Raw genomic sequence first — 20,263 nt, 5'->3', positions numbered from 1 at the left:
TCTGCTTCTGAGAGTAACATAAGACAATTTCTTTATAGATGAGAATAACTCACGGTCAAGAGTTTTCAAGAAACTAGACCAGAAACAAACCGCACAACAATGTATTTAAACAAATCTTGTAAAAGTGGAGAAGTTTCTACGAGTCAGAGAGTTACCACTACAACTCTGGTATTTAAAAAGAGGAAAAGACCAGTTATTCTGACATGCTCTCCAGCAAAACAATGGAACAATTCGTTTCGGTTCTCTACCAGTGATGAGTCAGAGGATAAAACAGGGATACCAGTCAGCATGGTTTAGGAAAAAAGGTTTCACCAAAGAGATCCATGGTTTTCTTACGATACAATGAGTGGTTGGGGCATGGAAGCAGCACAGTTACACTTCCATTTTCCAAGGCTTAGACTAGGAAAAAAACTTAGCATTGCAGAAAAAAACATTTACTTTATAGAATTAACAAAATACGGATTGGGTTAAAAAGTATACGCTCGCAGATGACAGAATAAGGAAATACCAACAAGACAAAATTTGTTTTTTAGGATTATGCCACGGAGATCTCATCTTAGTTATCCAACATTTATTTCTAGTGATTTATGTTAACATGACCTCCTTCTCAAACAAACAGGCAGATGACAGCAGGAGCGGTAAGAAGGCTGGGCTACTGTTTACAAATTGTCCGTTGAGACGGTCAGAATGTATCTGAGCACATATCATTTACCCTTCTGTCAGTCTATGGGAGACTGACTTCTGGGGAGCACATTTTGGCATTTGTAAAAGGCAGGTACTGCATCTGACCTCCAGGGCAAACCTTTCATGGGAAACAGTGGTCACAATTCAAACATAGGATAAATGGGCATTCACTGCATCTCTACAGGTTGTTCAGCAAGAGATCCTCACAGTCTTGGTCATCATTTCCATTCCAGCTTGTCTCCACAAAAAATCTGGTAAGACATTTGTGTTTCTGCCACACTTTCATGCAATGAATTGAGATCTATAAACTTACTTCTTTACTTTCAGGTAGAAAAAAGCCAAAAAAAAAGCCAAATCCCACAACATCAACAATCTCTTCTTCTGACTGTCCCAAAGATAACCTTCAAAAAAGTATACAGTCGCTTTTACAATTTCAGTAAGAAATACACGGTTTCACTTAAAAAGGGCAAAGACAATTACATTTTGGAAACATTCTCAGGACAGAGATCTCCCTTTATCCTTCACATGCAAAGCCAGACTGAGCAGATGATGCATCTTGAATTTATAAGATTAAAACAAAGGACAGAAAAGAGAAATTGAAGATATTCTTTCAGTACAGTGTCAGTTCTTCTCTTCGTTCACATCACTCCAGTTTCAATGTAACTAGTGGTTTTGATAGGAACTATAATTGCAGCATCCTCACAGTCCCATGCAGGCAAAGAGCTGCAGTCTACTTTTATTTTTCTTGAACCCACAGAGAATTTTGTTTTGTTTCAACCTCTCATTATTCTCCCTCACTCACTTGGCTCCAAACATCAAATTATGTCTCAACCATTCAACTTCTGTTCCATTGGGCTGCTTTTTTATCTTACACTTATGCATACATATTGAACAGCTGGAACCAACAAAAGGCACAATTAATGATTCTGAAGTTTTCCATAGAAAATGTTTTTGCTTTTCCCCAATTTAAAATTACTTTAAAAAAAAAAAAAAAAAAGAGACAAGGCACTGCCCACAAAACCTTACACGCACCTTCAAAAACTAAATGAAACATTTTAGGTTAAACAAAGGCTTGCTTGCTTTTGTTTTTTAAATCACATAAGAAGTCTAAAGAAAGCCCCTGTTGCATCTGGATGTGAAACCAATTTTATTTTATTATCACATGGCAACCAGAATAACAGAGGATTTCTAGTCCTCAAACACCTAACAAGGAATCAGCCCCAGTGAAAAATGGAACATGCTGGTTTAGCCTATATCCACAGATAAGCAAGACTGAAAGAACCACCCAGGAAAAGCAAGAGGCTGAAGGGCAACACCTGCCACATACTCACAAACAAACAATAGGTTTTAGGGCAGATCAGGGTACATGGGGCAAAGCTGAGAGCAGGGATTTCTAATTACAAGCTTGACCAAGTGAAGAGAAGTCAGGCATGAGGGGACACCAGTAGGAGAACAGAGCCTTGCTGAATATAGATGGATCAGGATTCAACCACAGATTTTGCTGAATGTAGATGGGTAACAATCCAGCCACGGCTGCAACAGTTAATTCCGCAGAATGTGTCTGAATTACCTTCAGGCTAACCCGGCAAAAATCCCCGACTCAGAAATCAAAATCAGTATCTGTTTCTTGGAAAAACAAAAATACCCCACCCAGTGCTCCTCCGAAGAGAACAAGCTATAGCATAAAATAGAGGACATCGTGCTTCAGGTTGTACGGGTCGTTCAGCAATAGTGCATCAGGGGTTCCAGCCACTGTGCCGGTACCAGTCCTGGATCTGCACAGCAAAGCCAAGGACTAAAGCATCTGACAAAAGAAGTTTCAACACCAACAGCATAGAAAGCCTTTACAGAAATCCTGCCTTAGGTGGATACTAGTTTTGCTAGCTAGCCTACTAATTTAGCACTCTGCCTGTCCAGACACAGAGATATGGAGCTGCACGGCTTCCTCTAGCGCTGCTCACCTCTCTTTACAGGAGTTTGTAGCACAGCAAGCCCAAGACACCAGCCCAGAGCACTAGCCAGTCACTGACACATTGATAGGACAGTCACTGTGACCTCCACAGAGCCCTTGCAAGGTCTCAGATGAACTGAAAAACTGGTGTCTCTCTAAAGTATGCTCAGTGACTGAAGTAATGAGTATATGCAAAACTTGTGCTTATTAACAACATTAATACCTTAGGCCCAAATGGACATAGGTTTAATTAGTGTAGATGGTGCATGTATATGTATATACACATGCACACAACTAGCCATGATTGAATTTTACAGTAGTACACAGAATATCAGACCAGGAGGTTTTGTACATGCCTGATGTTCCATAAATAATATTTTGGTTCTCAAATGTGCCCTTGTAGAATCATAGAATCATTTCAGTTGGAAGAGACCCTCAGGATCATCGAGTCCAACCATAACCTAACTCTAGCCTCCAGGGATGGTGATTCCACCACTTCCCTGGGCAGCCTGTTCCAATGCCTGACAACCCTTTTGTTTTCCTAATATCCAATCTAAATATCCCCTGGCACAACTTGAGGCCATTTCCTCCTGTCCTATCACTTGCTACTTGGGAGAAGAGACCAACACCCTCCATGCTACAACCTCCTTTCAGATAGCTGTAGACAGCGACAAGGTCTCCCCTCAGCCTCCTGTTCTCCAGGATAAACAGTCCCAGTTCCCTCAGCCGTTCCCCATCAGACTTGTGCTCCAGGCTCCTCGCCAGCTTCGTCACCTGCTCTGCTTCTCTCTAGCATCTCAATGTCCTTCTTATGATGAGAGGCCCAAAACTGAACACAGGATTCAAGGTGGGGCCTCACCAGTGCCGAGTACAGTGGCACAATCACTTCTCTAGTCCTGCTGGCCACACTATTTCTGATACAAGGCAGGATGCTATTGGCCATTTTGGCCACCTGGTCACACTGCTGGCTTGTGTTCAGCCGGCTGTCAATCAACACTCTCAGATCTCTTTGTGGCAGGCAGCTTTCCATCTGGCTAGTGAGCCTACCAGGGAAGAAGCCCCACTGGATCTGTTGTTTGTAAATAGAAAAGGGCTCATGGGCAATGTGTCAGTTGAAGGTCACCTTGGGCAAAGTGATCATGAAATGACTGAGTTTACTGTCCTTGGAGAAGTTAGAGAGGTGGTCAGCAGAACTGCTACCTTGGACTTCTGAAGGGCAGACTTTGACCTGTTCAGAGGGCTGGTTGGCAGAGTCCCTTGGGAGGCAGTCCTGAAGGACAAAGGAGTCCAAGAAGGGGAGGCTACTCAAGAGGAATATGAGAATTCTCTGAGGTTATGCAGGGAGAAAATTAGAACAGCCAAAGCCCACCTAGAGCTGTGCCTGGCCACTGCTGTGAAAGGCAACAATAAATGTTTCTATAAATACATTACCAACAAGAGGAGGGCCTAGTAGCCACCTGACAAAAATGTATGGTCAGTACTAAACATGGAATGCAATAGTTAGAATTTTATTTTCCCTTAAATGCCATTTGTTAAATTCTCATTATTATTTAGCACACGCCTATACTTTTACAATTCTGTATCGAAGACCAAAACTACAATGGAATTGAAACTACAAACTGACTGAAAAATATATTCGCTTTACTTTCAGAAATGTGTTTCAAACTGAAGAATGCCATCTCCTTATTTTCCATATACGATCTGGCAAGTCTGACCATCTACATCCTGCAGAAAGAAGCAGAATCAGATCATCTGCATCAGTCAGGATTTAACTCAACAATATCAACATATCATTTTTACCACCTTTGCAAAAACAATCTGTTTCTACCAACCACATCTCACAATAATAAGCTTTCCAGTTTTCCACAGAATAATGCTTTTCAGGGAAGCAGGAAGGGGAGAAATGGAGAAATACATTACACTTACAAGTCCATTATTTCAACCTTCCTCACCAAACAAAATCCCTTTGCTGTAGGTAAGTGGGCTTCACAAGTACTGAAGAGACCTTTCTATGTCTACACACAAGCAAGAGAGGTGCCTCATCCCGACTGGGTCATTAAATGTGAATTGCACATATTATGTCACAAAGTATGGCTTTGCCTTAAGTTTCTTCTTTCTAAGATATAGAAATTACTTAATATCTGAACTTGGTTTTGGAAGAATGTCTAGTTGTATCCAAATATCTAGTTTTTCCTACAGAAAAAAAAAAAGGAACTGAGATCAGATATATGGAATCTTGGCTTCCTGTTCACACTAGAGAACCACAGTGAGATATTAACGTGAATTTCTCAACTTGTGAAATGGAGGGGATGACGTTAACTCTTTCAGATAAGCAGTTTGTCCTATCAACTGTTTGATGGGTCTTCAAGTTCAGCCGATTTAACAAAAACAAAGAAATGATAAAGCATCAGACAGCTTGACCAAACATCCTCTGCCTCTCAGTTACAATCTGACAAGTTCTGTAGCTCAGGTTAATCTGAGTTTTATGTCATTATCACACTATTTCTCTAGCTAAGTCTTCACAAAAAAGAGAGGCTTTAGACCAGTTATTTCAAATGCAATATGTGCGCAGAACTACAATAGAGATACGTCCTGAACCAAACACAGGAGGCAGATGAATATTTCTTTTTGTTTTGCAATTAGTTTTAAATAACATGATGGGCTCTGACCTGGTAAAGCTTCTACTCCTCCTATTGGTAGATCCTCAGACTCCACAGGCTGCAGAAATGACAAGTTTTGCTGCATTTCTATATGCATTACAGTGTGAGTCACAGTTAAACCATACTCGGAAATACTCCTTGTAGGTGGTGTGGAAACAGCAAATTTGGTGAAAAACTGTTACGCTATAACTATAAAATTCTATTAGTGTACTATTATATCAGAACTCCTGACATGTTTTGCTGGCACATAACTCCTATGAAGGCACCACCCACTTCGTGAGCTAATTATTAACTTTAATTGTTTTAAAACCCTTAAAACAACATTCAGAAAATTTATTCTTGCGCTTTTCTATGACACTTATGCGCAGATCTTTACACAAGCTGCACAACCAAAACCACCCAGTTGACATAGGAGACGATGGGGTTGCTCAGCATTGCTATAACCATTATTCAAAACAGTTATTAATTTATTCCAAAGCATTCCCCAAGCCTGGCAGCCATCATTCCAGAGGTTAGCATGGAAAATACATGAGACAGCAATGCAGAGTCACTCAAGCCCACGTGGCTTTAGCCTCTTGCTGAATGTAAGCTAGAAGACTCTACAGATTCACAATAATAAAATACTTGAGGTTCCTAAAGACTGCTTGAAAGTCCTGGAATAAACTATCTCATTTCATGCATGGTTCAAGCACCACAAAAATTCAATTGTGTTTACTTCTTCCAGTGGAAATCAAAAGCACTCAACACCCAAAATGTCCTTCCTTCTTTCCTCCTGAGCCAATATGCGAAACATGCTGGTTAAAGCTGCCTGGATCCCTGCCCCAAGAAGAGGGGGACAACCACTCCGTCTTTTTGTTATAATGCTAATTACACTGTGGAAACTAAGCCATGCAGTGGTTTGGGATCCAAAAGCATCAAGTCTTACACAATGAAGAAAAAAGGAAATGAACCCTCAAAGGAGAAGTAACTCCTATCCAAAACTTCCCAGAGTAGCCCTAGAGCACTCATCAGCACAAGCACCGGGAAAGAGCGCTAGTTCAGAAAAAGAGCCATTTAACAACATTTCTAAAGCACAATACAATGTCATTTCAGTCATTTCATAAAAAGATCAAGCTCCAATGCCTCATGAAAAGTCCAAGAAACATCTGCAATGACATTCCCTACTTTCCAGGAGAAAAGGGAGACCATACAGAGAGTTACTAAGCCTTTGTATTAGCCTCTTTTTGGTTGCCAGCGTATTGTGCACTTGCACTTACCTGACCAAGGGAAGAAAGCGCTGCATATGCCATGGGCTGGTTCATCATGCCTTTCTGCTTCATGATGAGCATGCGCTTCTGTTCCTCGCTCAGGTGCGCCATCTGAGCTTGCATCTGCGGCTGCGGGGACTGCTGCTGCTGAAGGTACGGCATCATGGGGTTCTTGCCGGGGTTTGCCATTGGTGGGGTCATCCTCTGACTCAGCTCAGCATTAAAGTGGGTTAGAGGTTTGGTGTTGCCGTAAGAAAGCATGTTGGGCTGTTTGCTTAAGGAGTTTGTGCCCAGGTTATTTGGCTGTTGGCTGATCATATTCATGTGATTTTGAGGGAGGTAGTTATTAATTGTGGTCTTCTGTGGATTGTTTGCCATTGGAGGCACTATTGGGTTTTGGTTGTTAAAGGCTTGGGGATACATCATGGGGCTATTTGGTTTGTCTGCACTGAAGGGTCCTCCATATGGACTAGATGGAGGGCCCACAGGTGACCAGCTTGAGGCTTGATTTGGATGCTGTTGCTGCTGCTGCTGCTTCTGCTGCATGAGCTTAGCTCTTTGCTGCTGCTGTGCCGCCATTTGCTTGAGCTGCTCGGCTGGAGACAAGTCAGCACTGGGTATGTTCACTGGCCCAGGCCCTGATCCTGGCACAGTTGCTGCTGCTGGATTAATGAGATAGCCATTTCCAGACCGGTTCTGTGTCTGGCCAGGAGTATGGGCCTGGCTGGGCGTTTGTGGGGACTGAACAACACAGTTGGCTGGTGAGCCGGCAGGGACTGGAGCTGGCGGGGCGCTGGACGCAGAAGCTATGCTAGAAGCTGTGGAAACATTTGAAAATGGAGGACCTGAAGAAGAAGGTCTCACCTGAGGAGACCCTAGCGGGACATGAGCAAATGGAGAATGAGATGGATCGCTTTTCACACTTGCATTCTCTTGCGTGTCTGTTGCAGGCCTGGGAAATTCCGGCTCCTTCTTCTCTTCAAAGTCCTCATTGAACAAATCTTGTATATCATCTTCTGGAACAGTGTTTGCTAGTTCATCTATTAGCTCCTGCCACTCCTGGTCATTCAGGTTAATGTCTGAGAAGAGCTTGTTCTGATTTGAAAGAGATGTTTCAGAAGTGTCTATGCAGCTGGGGTCATCCAAAGGCTCTTGCTTTAGCTCCTTGTTCTGCAGGATGTTAAAACTGTCATCTAACTCATTGCAACCATTAACAGGGAGCTTTATCTCAGCAAGCCCACCATTTTTACCCAAGTCATCTAGACCACTACCATGAGTTCCACTGTTCTGCAGGGGCAGGGGAGCTTTCATGTCAAGCTGTTGAAGAGGAGAAACAGCGGGCAAAGGCAAATTATTGGGCAAGCTGTTGATTGCCTCAATGCCTGGTACGTCCTTCCGTATCCGCTTGCTGGTTGGAGAAAAGCTCCCATCGCAAACTCCATTCTGCTGCTCTCCATTGAGAGGTGAACGTGCTCCTTCCAATTTCCTTTTGACCGTCTCTTGAAGCTGAAAGCAAAACAAGAGGGAAAAAAAATAATATTAACCAGTTGCAGAGACAAAGTGCCAATGAGCCTTGTGACAGACACTAAGCCTCCTAGTGACAAGAAGTTTTAAAAACTCTGATGAGGAATTTTCTTTGATTTTGTTCTTATGCCTTGATCAATTTGAGAAGACAGGGTAAACCAACCAAACAAAAAACCCAAACCTGCCACTAAATAGGACAGCAGAGGTTCACAGTTGCAGAACTGTAAAATATGCCTGTGCTGTCCAAGCTACCTCAATTTTATGGCACAAGTAGAGTAATTTAACTTTTTGGTGCCTAACACAGTGTTTAGACTTTTGTTTTCAGAAAACACTCAGCAATGTCTACTGAAAGTTCAACTCTTTAAGGAGTCTGAAATCAGGGAGGGGGGGAAGAGAAATCAGTAAGATTTATTATTTACTTTGAAAATCTCTTTGTCTGAAGTTCCTACAAGTTTATTTTAAAAATGCCTGCAATATAATTGATTGACTACTTGTATTGAAATGTGTTGTTGACACTAACATTTTTTTGAGAAAATTCATTAACGTGGTTTCATTTGATTAGCCCTCTGTTCCTGGCTGCAAAACACACTAAGAATCAGTTTTAAATGAGGAAAAAAATATATTTACCCTAAAAAAATAGAAGGCTCTTTGCTTGATGTTAACTCAATCAAATCACAGAAAAAAGGAAATAACCTGTGTGCCAGGAGGTATTGTAAGAAATGACAGCCAGACCAGTCTCCAGGAAAACAACTAAATTAGCTGTAAAAATGTTATAAAGAAATGTATTAATGTAAGCTTTAATTCAAGTTAAAAGTAGTATAGCAAGCACTGTAACAACATACAGTCCTCTCCTACCACACCTCCGCTTATGTACCAGGCTAAAAAAAGCATCCCTCTGGCTACAGCAAAAAACAATAGTGGGGAGGGGAGGAAGCAAAGAGGTCACAACTCTAGCGAACGCCTTCAGGACACACTTGGATCCTTGATACTAGAACAATAGAAGACAAAATACTGAAAGATTTTATCAATTTTTAAAGTATTTTTACTGGTATGAAAATCCCAGACACCCAGCTCCCACCCCTTCCCTAACTTAGAGGTCCTCAACCTTCTTTCTTCACACAATCCAGGTCCCATTTATTTCTCCCATCCCAGAGGGCCAGCTACCCTTTCATCCCATGTGTAAGACAGACAAGCAAATCCGTATCTCATCCCCATTTTAGAGGGAGCGGTTCCCAGGAGGCTGTGTCCTTCTCTTGCCCTCAGGCCTGGGTGGCCTCTTGGGCATGCAAGGCAGGAGGACACGGCCAGTGCGTGCGTTTGTTGCGGTCCCAGCTGAACATGTGTGGGACACTAAGCCACATGCTGGTCCTCTGCAGAGCTGTGACCTTCATAACAAAGCAGAAAGGCAAAGTCAATAAGTCCTCAAGACGACCACCAACTCCTTGATTTGTACTGGAGCAGAAGAGCTTTTTCATGGGGGAAAATGATTAGCACACGGCTAACAGTCACCAGTGGGTCCCTGCTGGCATGTGTGCCTGAGCTGGCTGTTCCCCCTGCACAACGCCAGTGTGTTCCAAGCCTCCCAGAGACTGAAATTCCTTCTCCTCTCAGCTTCTGTGGTGCAGCACAGAGAAGGGCTGCTCTGTGACCGCAGCCTCTGCCATGTGGACCACTGCTTGTCCAGGCTCCTCCTCTGGTGTGAGATACCTGTGCAGCTCCACAGAGGAGCAGCTGGTGGCTGCACAGAGTTGCCCCTGCCCTGCGTCCTTCCCCACCCCTGGCTCCTGGGAGTCTGGGAACAGCAATGCCACCAAGATATTCCTCCCCCTGTGCCACAGGTTGTGATGGGGAACCCACCAAAGGCAAGGCAATGGCCAAGAAGGCTATGAGGCTTGGTGTGGGGCATGTTTTGGGCCTCCCCATTCCACGTGCAGGGTCCCCATCACTGGGCTCCTGCTCCTCTTCCCTCACTCAACTGCAGATGCCTGGGGATGGGGTCCTGCACGTGGTGGCAGCTGCAGGCAAGAGCACACACCATTCTGGCACCCTCTCAATTCAAGCCACGAACAGTCATGTTCATCAGCCACGGTCTGCAGGAGCACACCTGACTGCAGAAGCATCAACTTTTCATCTCCCTGGGCCGTGGCAGCAGCAAGGTCTAGCAAGAGGTGCTTGCCCAGGGCTGGTAATTGCCTCATCTGTGCCAGTTAACAGTGATGAGGAAGGTAAGTCAACACCTAGGTCTAGTGTGAAGGAGAAAAATCAGATGCCCCAAGGAGGCTTATGATATGGCTCTCACCTCCGCTGCTTCCCTCCCCTAAAAACCTATGTTAAACTGAACACCATCGCAGGGCATTACAGTTACCTGCTGCTTTTCAACCAGTGTAACTGGTGTGTGGCAGAAGACTGCTGCTGAGCCACTAAGCTTGTTTTACTGATCTTAATATATACCTTGGTTTAGATCCTGGAGATGAGGAAAGGATGATGTGGTAATGGCACCAGTTCACAAGTACAGGAGCACAGTCACTTCCACATTTCCTTTCTTCAGAGCAAGAAAAGAAAGAGTACAATCTGGCCTCAAGTGCAAGCAGTCAATAACACAGTTGATATTATGGCTTAAAATAGCATATTTAAATGTTGTTCCTGATGGGCCACTCAGACAACTTACAATATTGCTTTATCCCCATTTCAGCTCCTCAGCCACCTCACTACAAAGTCACTATCCTTCTTTGCCTTCCACATCAGAAAAACAGTCACCGAACAGCAAGTGACTCAAGACTAAGTTCAATGAGCACAAACAGAAAAACAGGGTTCAAAGAATTGTCTAAAATTTGCAATGGCCATTTGTCCTGAGGCTGTATTTGCTAAAATGCGGAATTAAAATAAGAAGAGTCATACCAAAGGACCTGGTGAAAGGACTCTAGTCGTAAAGAAAAGTTCATATAAAGAAGAGACAGGGAAAAAAATAACCTTAATTTGTGTTAATAACAAGTCAGTGATGAGTGAGAGTGATTATTTCCTAAGAAATACAAAAGAACTGACTCCACACATTTCACAACGGTATGAAGCCATCCCTTACAGAATATCAGTAAGAGCAATACACTTTCATATTTCACATCATTTACTAATTTGTCCTGAATCCATCACCTTATTTGTACATGAATGTCTGCCAAAAGAATGAAAACTATCTAGTAGCAAATAACCAGCTCGTAAAGATTTCATCATGTGCTGAAACTTGGATGTCCCATGTACAAGTATACAGTGACCACAATGAAAGTAAAAGTAGGCTCAGTATATAAAGAATCATGTTTATCATGCATCACAACAAAAAAGTAGCTTTAACACAGAAGCTATTTTGCAAATAGCGAATGTACAGAAATCATGTCTTGTTGCAAATTAAAATAAAATGAAGCCCACTCTACAATTTGTGGCTCCACATTATTCTCTTTCAGAGGCTTTAGGAGTTGGGGGATTAATAGGCACCAGAAAAAAACTAATCTTTATTTTCTTTCTTTGCTCTGAACAACTGTAGGTAGACAGACAACATGAAAGGTTTATTTGAAGGGAACATGCTGGATACAACCATTGCAGGTGAGGAAGAACCTTAGTTCTGGCATTTTGGAGGGCTTGGGAGCCATAACAATAGATGGATCTCTTCTTCTGGGGGTACAACACAGAAACATTTTTATCAAATTATTTCAATGCAAACATTCATTTTCAAATCTTGATTTCATTCCAAATCACCATGTCAACTATTAGATGGCTTGAATATCATACACTGACCATATGCTGGCAAACAGTTTACTACCAGCAGGCCTCCCTAGACTAAAATCTCAGCACTTGCCCTTCCCTCTGTAAAAACAATGCCTGAAGTAAAATATTCTACCGTAAAGTGTCTTTTATCTCATCTAAGTAGTAGTACATAGCTTGTGTATGCGATTTACAGTATGCATCATGAAGACATTAGCAGCAGCTTAGAGATTTATGTCTAGGAACAGAAAACTCTTGATGCATAAAATAAAAAAATAAAACAAACAAAAATCCTTGCCAGGTTCATAGGCCTTTAGCTTTATTCATACAAAGTATTTGGCTCATGGACCTGCATTTCACAGCAGGTTTCTACCCCAAGGCAGAAGACAGAGTGAAGCAGGACTTGCTATTATTTATGTGCCTTTAGAGAAACTCTAGTTGCAGAGCAAGAAAAGGTCAAACTTTAGTGGGTTGACTTTATAAGTAACTCTTAATTAGGGGAGGTGGGGGGGCGGGGGTCAGAAGCTGCACATACAAACACGCAGACGCACGTGGATCTGAATGGTCTAATCCAACCCATTCTGAAATTTTCGGCAGAGCTGCTGGGATATGCCACGACAGACCCGAGACATAAACAAGAGAGCACTGAAGCTGTCGGCAGCACTTTCCTCTGCAGAGAGAAGCTGTTCTGCTTTATCCCACCAGCCGCAATTCATTTTTCAAAATAAATGAGACCAAGGTGCTGTTGTTATAGCAACAGCCGAGCCACTCGCCAGCCCATCCTCCACCGTCGCACTGCCTTCGGTGGGTGGCTGTTCCAGTCATCCACAGGGAATGACCGGGGCTGCGGCGGGGGCTTAGTCTTCTCATTGCTCTTTCGAAAAAACGAAAAACCTGGGCAGGAAGCTAAGAGACTAAATTCTTTTTCTGCCTGCAGAGGCTGAGCATGATTTGCAGTGTCTAACACAAGTCCACTTCCACTTGGTGGCCAGATGATCTGTGAGCCCACCGACAAGGAGGCTGGGGTTGCTTTTACAGATGCTTTCATCTGTCAGGTACATAGTGGACACATTGCTGCTGGCTTTCCTCCAGCCACTTAAGTACAAGGCAAGGGCAACAACTGCAAGACTCTGACATGCTTGTTCCACAGCTGTGCTGGGACATGTCTCACTCCAGAGCTGTCTTTGCTCCCCAGGGGAAAGCAGAGAAACCAGCCAAAGCCCAATATCCATCGTCCTCAGCGAAGATGCACATTTACACAAAACAAGGATCACCATATTCTCCACATTGCTCTTCTGTGAGTCTGTTAAAAATAAAAATTCATCTTTTCTGTTCCTCACATTGAAACATGGTCTGACCCACCAGCTGTCTGCGTTCAAATGGGTCTCAGTTCTCTTCCACAGGAATGACTCAATTTTGGCCCTTCCTGCAGGTCATCTTCTCTCCCTCTCAGTCTGATTTAGCACCTCTTCTTCCCCATGTTCCTGAGCTTGCCCCACCTTTCTTCTCCCTTCCTCTCCTTGAACTTCTCCAGACAGATCTTGATCCCCCCCACCTCTGACACGGAGTGCTCACCATGAGCTCTGCCAAATGCCACCCCAACTCAGCCATCTCCAGCCTGAAAGCTGAAGACTGAGTCACATTCACTCCTGAACTTCTTGGGCTGTACTCAAATCCTACCAGCAACTTAGCAAGCACCCCAAGGGTTGCTGTGAAGTGACGCGAAGCAATTTGATTTGATGTGACACCTCTCCTAAGCAAAGACATAAATGGCCATAACCAGCTCGACCTGAGATCAATATGGAATAACTACTATTGCCATTTGAGTTGCAGCAATGCAGCTTCAACATTTGAAAAGATTCCCCACTTCTTGCACATCCTTTTCCTTGTTGTACCACTTCTAAGACTGCCATTAGAAGTCAACAGCGACAAAGGGCATCACTGCCTGAGGTACAACCACATCTTGTGACCAGTGTCTAAAGTCCATAGGCTCCACAGTGGCCTCTTAATGACACGTGCTGCAGTTCTCATGCAGAGACAGTGGGGAGAGCAAGACAGCCCTTCAAAAGCCAAGTCGGAGCTGAACTCAGACACGTAGCCAAGCGAAGAGGAGGTGAGTTACATGCGACTGCTTCCAACAAATGAAAGTATTTCATGCATCAAACCACTCCCCTACTACTCCGATTTTCTCACACTGCTGAAAGCACTGCACCAACGCCTGCTAACTCACAGGATGAAGCCTGACATAGCAAATTGATTTTGGATCGCAATTGCTCACTTAAAGCGCATGCTGTGCTCTTCCATGCTGCGCCTGCCTGCCCAGTTCTTCTTGGCCAGGGCAGTGTTTCAAATACACAGGAAATTCACATTGTGAAATCCGTTTGAAGTTGGTAAAATCTTGATCTGCCAATCTAGCCGGTAACCCATTCAACTCTGCAGGCTCACAGAGGAACCTCTGCCTCATGAAGGAGGTCAAACCTTTGCCTCTTACCCATGCTGCTAAGGGCGGCTGGGGAGTCTGTCATCACCCTTGTTTTTGCGAACAGTCATCAGAAGAACAAATGATTCCTGTTAAGGATAAGAAGTACAAGCTGCTCAGGGCATCAGTTAAACCTGAAGGAGCTAACAGTGAGGAAAACGATCAGCTTGCTCGCATTTTAGCCAGGCTGGCCAAACAGAAAGAGTTACTCTTGCTGCCTGGATGAAAAGCAGGCAGCCATGGCCCTGGCCAGAGCGGCCTGCCCTGGCCAGCTGTCAGGCTCCCAGCCACCAGCGGGAATGGCATCACACTGGGAGGTGAAGTGGAGGACAGGGAAGAAGGGTAACAAAAAAGGCAGTGGATTAGAGTAAAACAGTAACAGCGCTGGTGAAGTCAAAGCAGGCAAATAGCATGACCCTACCTGCCCTCAATCAGCCAGGTAATGACACTGATGTGGGCTAAAGAACCTAGAGAAAAATCAAGAACCGGTATGAGCTTTCATCAGAGCTCTGAGAGAAGGATGAGCAGATGAGAGAAGGAGACATTGCTGATGAAAGAGAGAGGTCACATCATCTGTGGCTTCTCCCATGTCTCAACTCTGCCCGACCACAGTGGAGATGGATTTCCATCACAGACCGAAGTTTTGTACTTCCATTGCTCCAGCTGTGTGATAAAAGAGGACTGCTGGCTCCGTGTGTATTAATTCCGTCAAAATAAAGAAGATAACCATGTATATCTTTACTGGTGTTTATTGCAGTCTTTTACACCACCCCATTGCATTGCTGCAAGAAAGACACTTTTTGCTGTTGAAATGCACACTTTGGAGAACACCTAGCTAGTGAGGGATGCAGAAGTGAAGAAATCTATACAAAAAGTAGTGGAAAAATATATTAAAAAACCAACTATGCTGCTTAAACTGTGTGTGTCTAGAACAGACTGGGGAAAAGAAGTGATCCTTCTGAAGCACATGTGCATATATCTTACAGATCAATTCCAGCTTGCCTTTAAAATGTTTTTCTTACATGATTTCTGTCTCTCCCTCTACACAACCCAAACTTAAATATGAATGAAAAGACACTAAATGGCACACTTCTGAGGAGATCTGGCATGCAGGGTCCCTGGGGAAGCTGTTGAGTAAAACACAGGCAAAGGATGCAATTAATTTTCTCAATACAAAATTATTGGCAAGTTTAACTGGACTTCACAGCACAAATTATTTCAGGGATGAAATCACTGTCAGCCAACCTTCCTGTCCAAGTGTATGATCTACATGGCTTCCTCTTCTCCAGGTCCATTGAATTTAATCCCACTTCAGCCCAACAAACACTGGCAAAGCAGTAACGCTGCTCATCACGTACAGAGTGCCAGCATTCCTCTGCTTGTGTAAAAGCCTTAACGAAGGTGCTAAGAGCCCTAGAGCTAAACTACTTAGCTGGCAATGCCTACTCCTGTCTCTGACATGGAAAAGCTGAACTACGCTCTCCCTGCAATGGTCCTCGCAGACAGCAGGAGCTACATTTTCAAAGCGTGTTATGAGGATTTAGTCAGGCAGCCTCTAATTGACTTGTCTGGGAGCTGTGCTGATAAATCTTCACCCTCTGAAAACATTCCCAATCTGGTTTGTATCTGGGCAGGCGAGAAACTAATGATAAAAAGCAGACACTGCAGATTATTAAAGCTGTATCTCCTGAATAAGTCAAATCAGGGTAGAAAAGAAATGCAGGAACCTCTTGTGTTTTAAACTAAGCAGCAAAGCGACATTTCCCAGTGTCGTTACACATGCACCGTAACTACTCATTCACTACTTACTAGTTCCTTAAACTGCATATGTGACACTAGAAATGGTCTCCTGGGGAAAATCTTGACCTGATTCATCTTTGGACGAGCACAAGTCATAGCAAGCCAGTGAAGCACACTGATGCCACCCTGCCTGCCTACTGAAGTGGCATTTGGGACAGGAAAGCGTTCTTGTACTCTGCAAAGGAGCAATCTCTGATGCAGCCTCTGCTTTCCTTCAGCATTAAGGCACCGGTAGGATATGAGCTCTGCTTATGACTTCAGAACTGACAGACTAAAAATCTTGTCTAGCTGCTGCAAGGGAAGAGCTCTTCCTATGCTTAGAGCAAGCAATTTACCTTCCAGTTGCAGGCAAAGTACTGCCATGGCGCAAATCACATACTTAAATAATGTAGTACTCAAGAATATACTCAGAGAAAATTTGAAGAAGGAACCCAAAGAGACAAGGGATGGCGGAGGCATGCTGGCACTCCTGCAATCACAGTGTTGGTTTCCATGGACTATGAGCTTCTATTCAACATCTTTTATTACCAAAGCCTGTCTAGCATACGATCTCTCCAAGACTGATGGCAAGCTCTCAGAAACGGTATGGTCATCTCCCATTCATGTCACAGGTGTAATCTTCCAACAAACACCACCTTACATCAACGTAGTGACTTATTCCACAGTTGAATGAAATAGCACCTTCCGGTTCTTCAAAACAACGTGGTAAGTAATTTCAGATATTCTCCCACATGACTACATTAAAGTTGCTGCTTTTCAAAGCAAAGTGTTTGGTGCAATCAGAAAAGGAAAGAAATAAGAGACAGCCTATACACACTGTATCAATTTGAGCCCACACATTTTAGTCACCCTCTTGGGGTAACATCACCATAAATGACATTTCCCTTTGAAAATAGCTTAAGATCAGAATTAACAGATTTCCACTACTAATACATAAAAGAAGAAAAATCTAGTGAATCAACAACAGGACAAGTTGTACTGTGCTACAAACAAAATGGTGAATTTATCCCAGAGCTTGCCTCTGTAAGCCTGCCTCCTTGTCCCCAGATGTCCCCTGTGCCCAACTGTGCAGCTTCTCTGAAGATGTAGGTGACCCAATGATTTCTTTGCAAGGACACATACTTTTAAAGGAGTGTAGGTTATCTAAGTACAGGTTAAACAGTGCAGTAGGCACTGCAAAGGAGACACAAGCATGGGAGGTAAAGAAGAGGCAAATACATCTTTTGCATGCTAATGAGTTAATACTCGTATTTTTTCAAGTCCTAATTCTCACTATGCTCACGAGCCATTTTAGTGAAAGGAAATAAAAAAAATAAGCAGGGGACATATGAGTTTAGAAGTAGAATTGTGTTAGGCTATAGACCTTTAAAAACCCCAAACAACTAACTGAAAACTCTAAAAGAGAGAAGATATCAGAAACATCCAAATTTGATCTGGCTTTTTCCTTCATCCAAACAGTTCCCTGATCAGCACAATCACCTTGATCCATGTCTAGGAAAGAAGAGCAATGCAAGAACTGCTTGTTTGCCTTGCCTTTGCATGTCTATTTAAAAGAATGCATGCAGCAGCAGTTTTGTAAAACTGCTGTACAAAACCCACAGCCCAAGCATGAGCGGTGCTGAAGCCTTCAGTTCCTGTTAAGTTCACTGGGAATTAGGGATCCATTGATAAGACTACTTCTGCACCAAAATTTCTTCAGAGATGGGCACCAAATCAGATGGAACAACTCTTCTTTACATTCCTTTTTTGCTTTCAGTACAAGTTATAGCCAGCACTGTAAAAAATATTGCAGGATTCTTGAAGATCTGTGAAGAACAAAAGAGTCAAAGAATCATACAGGATGCCCCAGACATGTTCTGAATTATTCCGAGCACAGTTGGAGAGTTATTTGCTGTGGGGTAAAGGCCAGACAGTACTGAATAGCGGTTTTGCCCTATATATGGGCAAGCAAACCATATAAACTTTACTTCTTCGTTGCCTCAGTACCTTCACCTCAAGCAGCCCTTGGGTCCCACAAAGGCATGCAACAGCTAATGGAAAAGTACTTGTCTGGTCTCACATATCCCAGTAATGATCAGAGTCACAGAGTCCCAAGGCTGGGCTTGGTATGTGGGGTGAACTGCAAATGTACTATTTAAGTCTACTGGTTAAGTATAAAGAAGAAGAAAAGAGATTTTAAAGCAAGTCAAGGTCCTGATTCAGCACAATATTTAAGCACAGTACCCTAAGCAACCTAAAATACAAATAATGGTTTATGCACCGAACAACAACATCAGACCAAGACCTTCACTCAGGTCTTTTCTTCCTTATTTCACCCATAGCAGCTGTCTCCAAACTAGAATAAATCTCTTCCTCTCTCCCATCACTAATCTGAATATACACACACAGTGTCGTTGATTTGGACACATGCACTGACTTCATGCTCCCCCAAAGGATGTACTGTGTTGTGATCTGGTGAATCTTTTCACTCCCTGAACATACCTGGAGCACCTGGGAAAGACAGCAGCCGTGGGAAACCTGCCCAAGCAACACAAGCTCTTTGCTCCTGGCTTTCAGGCCCTTCCAGTGGACAGCGTGGACCATTTCTCCCAGTGTCCCCTTATCTTCCTCCACAGAGTGAGCGCACAATAGCAGTGCCCAGCATGGGCACAGGTGTGTATGTGTCCAGTGTTGGGAACGGGCTGTGAGACACCTGGGAAAGATGGCTGCCAGGAGCAAATGTCAGTAGTAACAGTAAAACTATCTGCCCTAGAGCCTTCCTGCTGTTGATATCTGAGTGACATCAAGGAAAAAAGAGGTGCCTGTGCTCAGTCTACAGGAACTGCACTGACAGGTGTAGAAGGGCCCACCTCAGCAGTAACCAGAGTCTTGTGAACAGACGTTCCACATCAGCCTGCTCTGCCCTCCTTCTCAAGCTGTTACATGAAGTTTGCAGTTACCTTATCACCAGAGGATCTTATCAGTGAATGCTTTTAGAAAAGTGTTAGCTACTGTTAGGGGGAAACCACATCTCTGCCTTCTTAAGCTATCTAATAAAGGTGCTTAGTTCTACTCAGAGCTTGTCTAAAGCAACACGGTGTCCCTGAGTACAGCAGCAAATCTTGTCTGCAGGCAATTTCCCCAAGTTGCCAGCTGCTGCAGGATTGAACTCATTGTAGCAACGGCAGGAGAAGTTTGCTGAAATCCCAAAGGTGTGAAGGCTTCACAGTGTCCCCACACAAACCAAAAAGATGACCAGCAGAAAGGTGGTCTGCACTCTGCTAAAGAGGTTAAACTCCCAGTTAGTCATGGCCATGCATCAGAATATTATCAGGCACTTTTATCTTCTTGCGTATTTTGCAAACAGCCCTTCAAAGGAAGGCTAGAGCTCATAATGCTATATACCTCTGTGCATGCCCATTGTACACAAAGTTTCTTTACCTTTTCCTTTTTCTGGCAATAAAAAATGGTCTGCATTTTTCACACTTGCACATATGCATGCATAGTTGCTGCCCATGATACTCACATGGGTTTTCATTGCAAGCAACCTATGCATACTAAGCATATATTAGCAGCTAATCCAAATTAAATTTAGACTTCAAGTCCCATTCACTACTGAGAGTTTGTGCCTTTAACAGTGTCAAATAAACACAAGAAGACAAAAGAACATTTGCTATTGTTGGATAGTATAGGTACAACTGAGAACACTACAGTCTTTCCTAAACCCTTGGAGACACAAAGCACAAGATGCTATAGTTTACAGTTAGATAAACCATAGAAATGCACTATAAGCCAGCTGTGAATTCATATAACGGGCTTCCACTGATCTTATTTTCCTGCTTAAAGGCTTCTCATTCCCACCTTTTGCTCTTGTACTATGAGTGATGAGCCACCTCGTACTGAGGCACTTTTAATTTGTTATTCTGCAGATAAAGTACTCTTGGGCTACTACCAGAATTATGTGGATTTTGATCTTGGAGAAAACCAGAGCTGGGCTGGATCTAAAACGAAAAAAACAAAACAAAACAACAAAAAAAACACAAAAAAACCACACCTACTTGTGCTTCAAAAAAAAATACAAACCACCACATATCACTTAAATGGTGTTTGTAATTCAGATGCAAACATATATTAAACCTCCGCATTTCACTTAAGAAAACAGAGCAGGAAGCTTGCCTAAAGCTGTATA

At 43.3% G+C, this 20,263-nt stretch overlaps 1 protein-coding gene across 2 annotated transcripts in view; it reads right to left on the bottom strand.

Moving 5' to 3' along the window:
- The window catches only part of MAML3 (mastermind like transcriptional coactivator 3), a 244,691-nt gene that overhangs the window by 88,416 nt on the left and 136,012 nt on the right, over window positions 1-20,263 (bottom strand). For both annotated transcript variants that reach the window (XM_065062014.1, XM_065062015.1), the window contains exon 2: window positions 6,552-8,048. In XM_065062014.1, coding sequence (XP_064918086.1) covers window positions 6,552-8,048 — 1,497 coding nt within the window. The remainder of the gene's footprint in view (window positions 1-6,551; window positions 8,049-20,263) is intronic.

The sequence above is a fragment of the Columba livia genome, chromosome 4 (assembly GCF_036013475.1).
Source record: "Columba livia isolate bColLiv1 breed racing homer chromosome 4, bColLiv1.pat.W.v2, whole genome shotgun sequence".
NCBI classification, from domain to species: Eukaryota; Metazoa; Chordata; class Aves; order Columbiformes; family Columbidae; genus Columba; species Columba livia.
The sequence above is the reverse complement of the archived record's forward strand: the minus strand, read 5'-3'. Positions and strand labels throughout refer to the sequence as shown.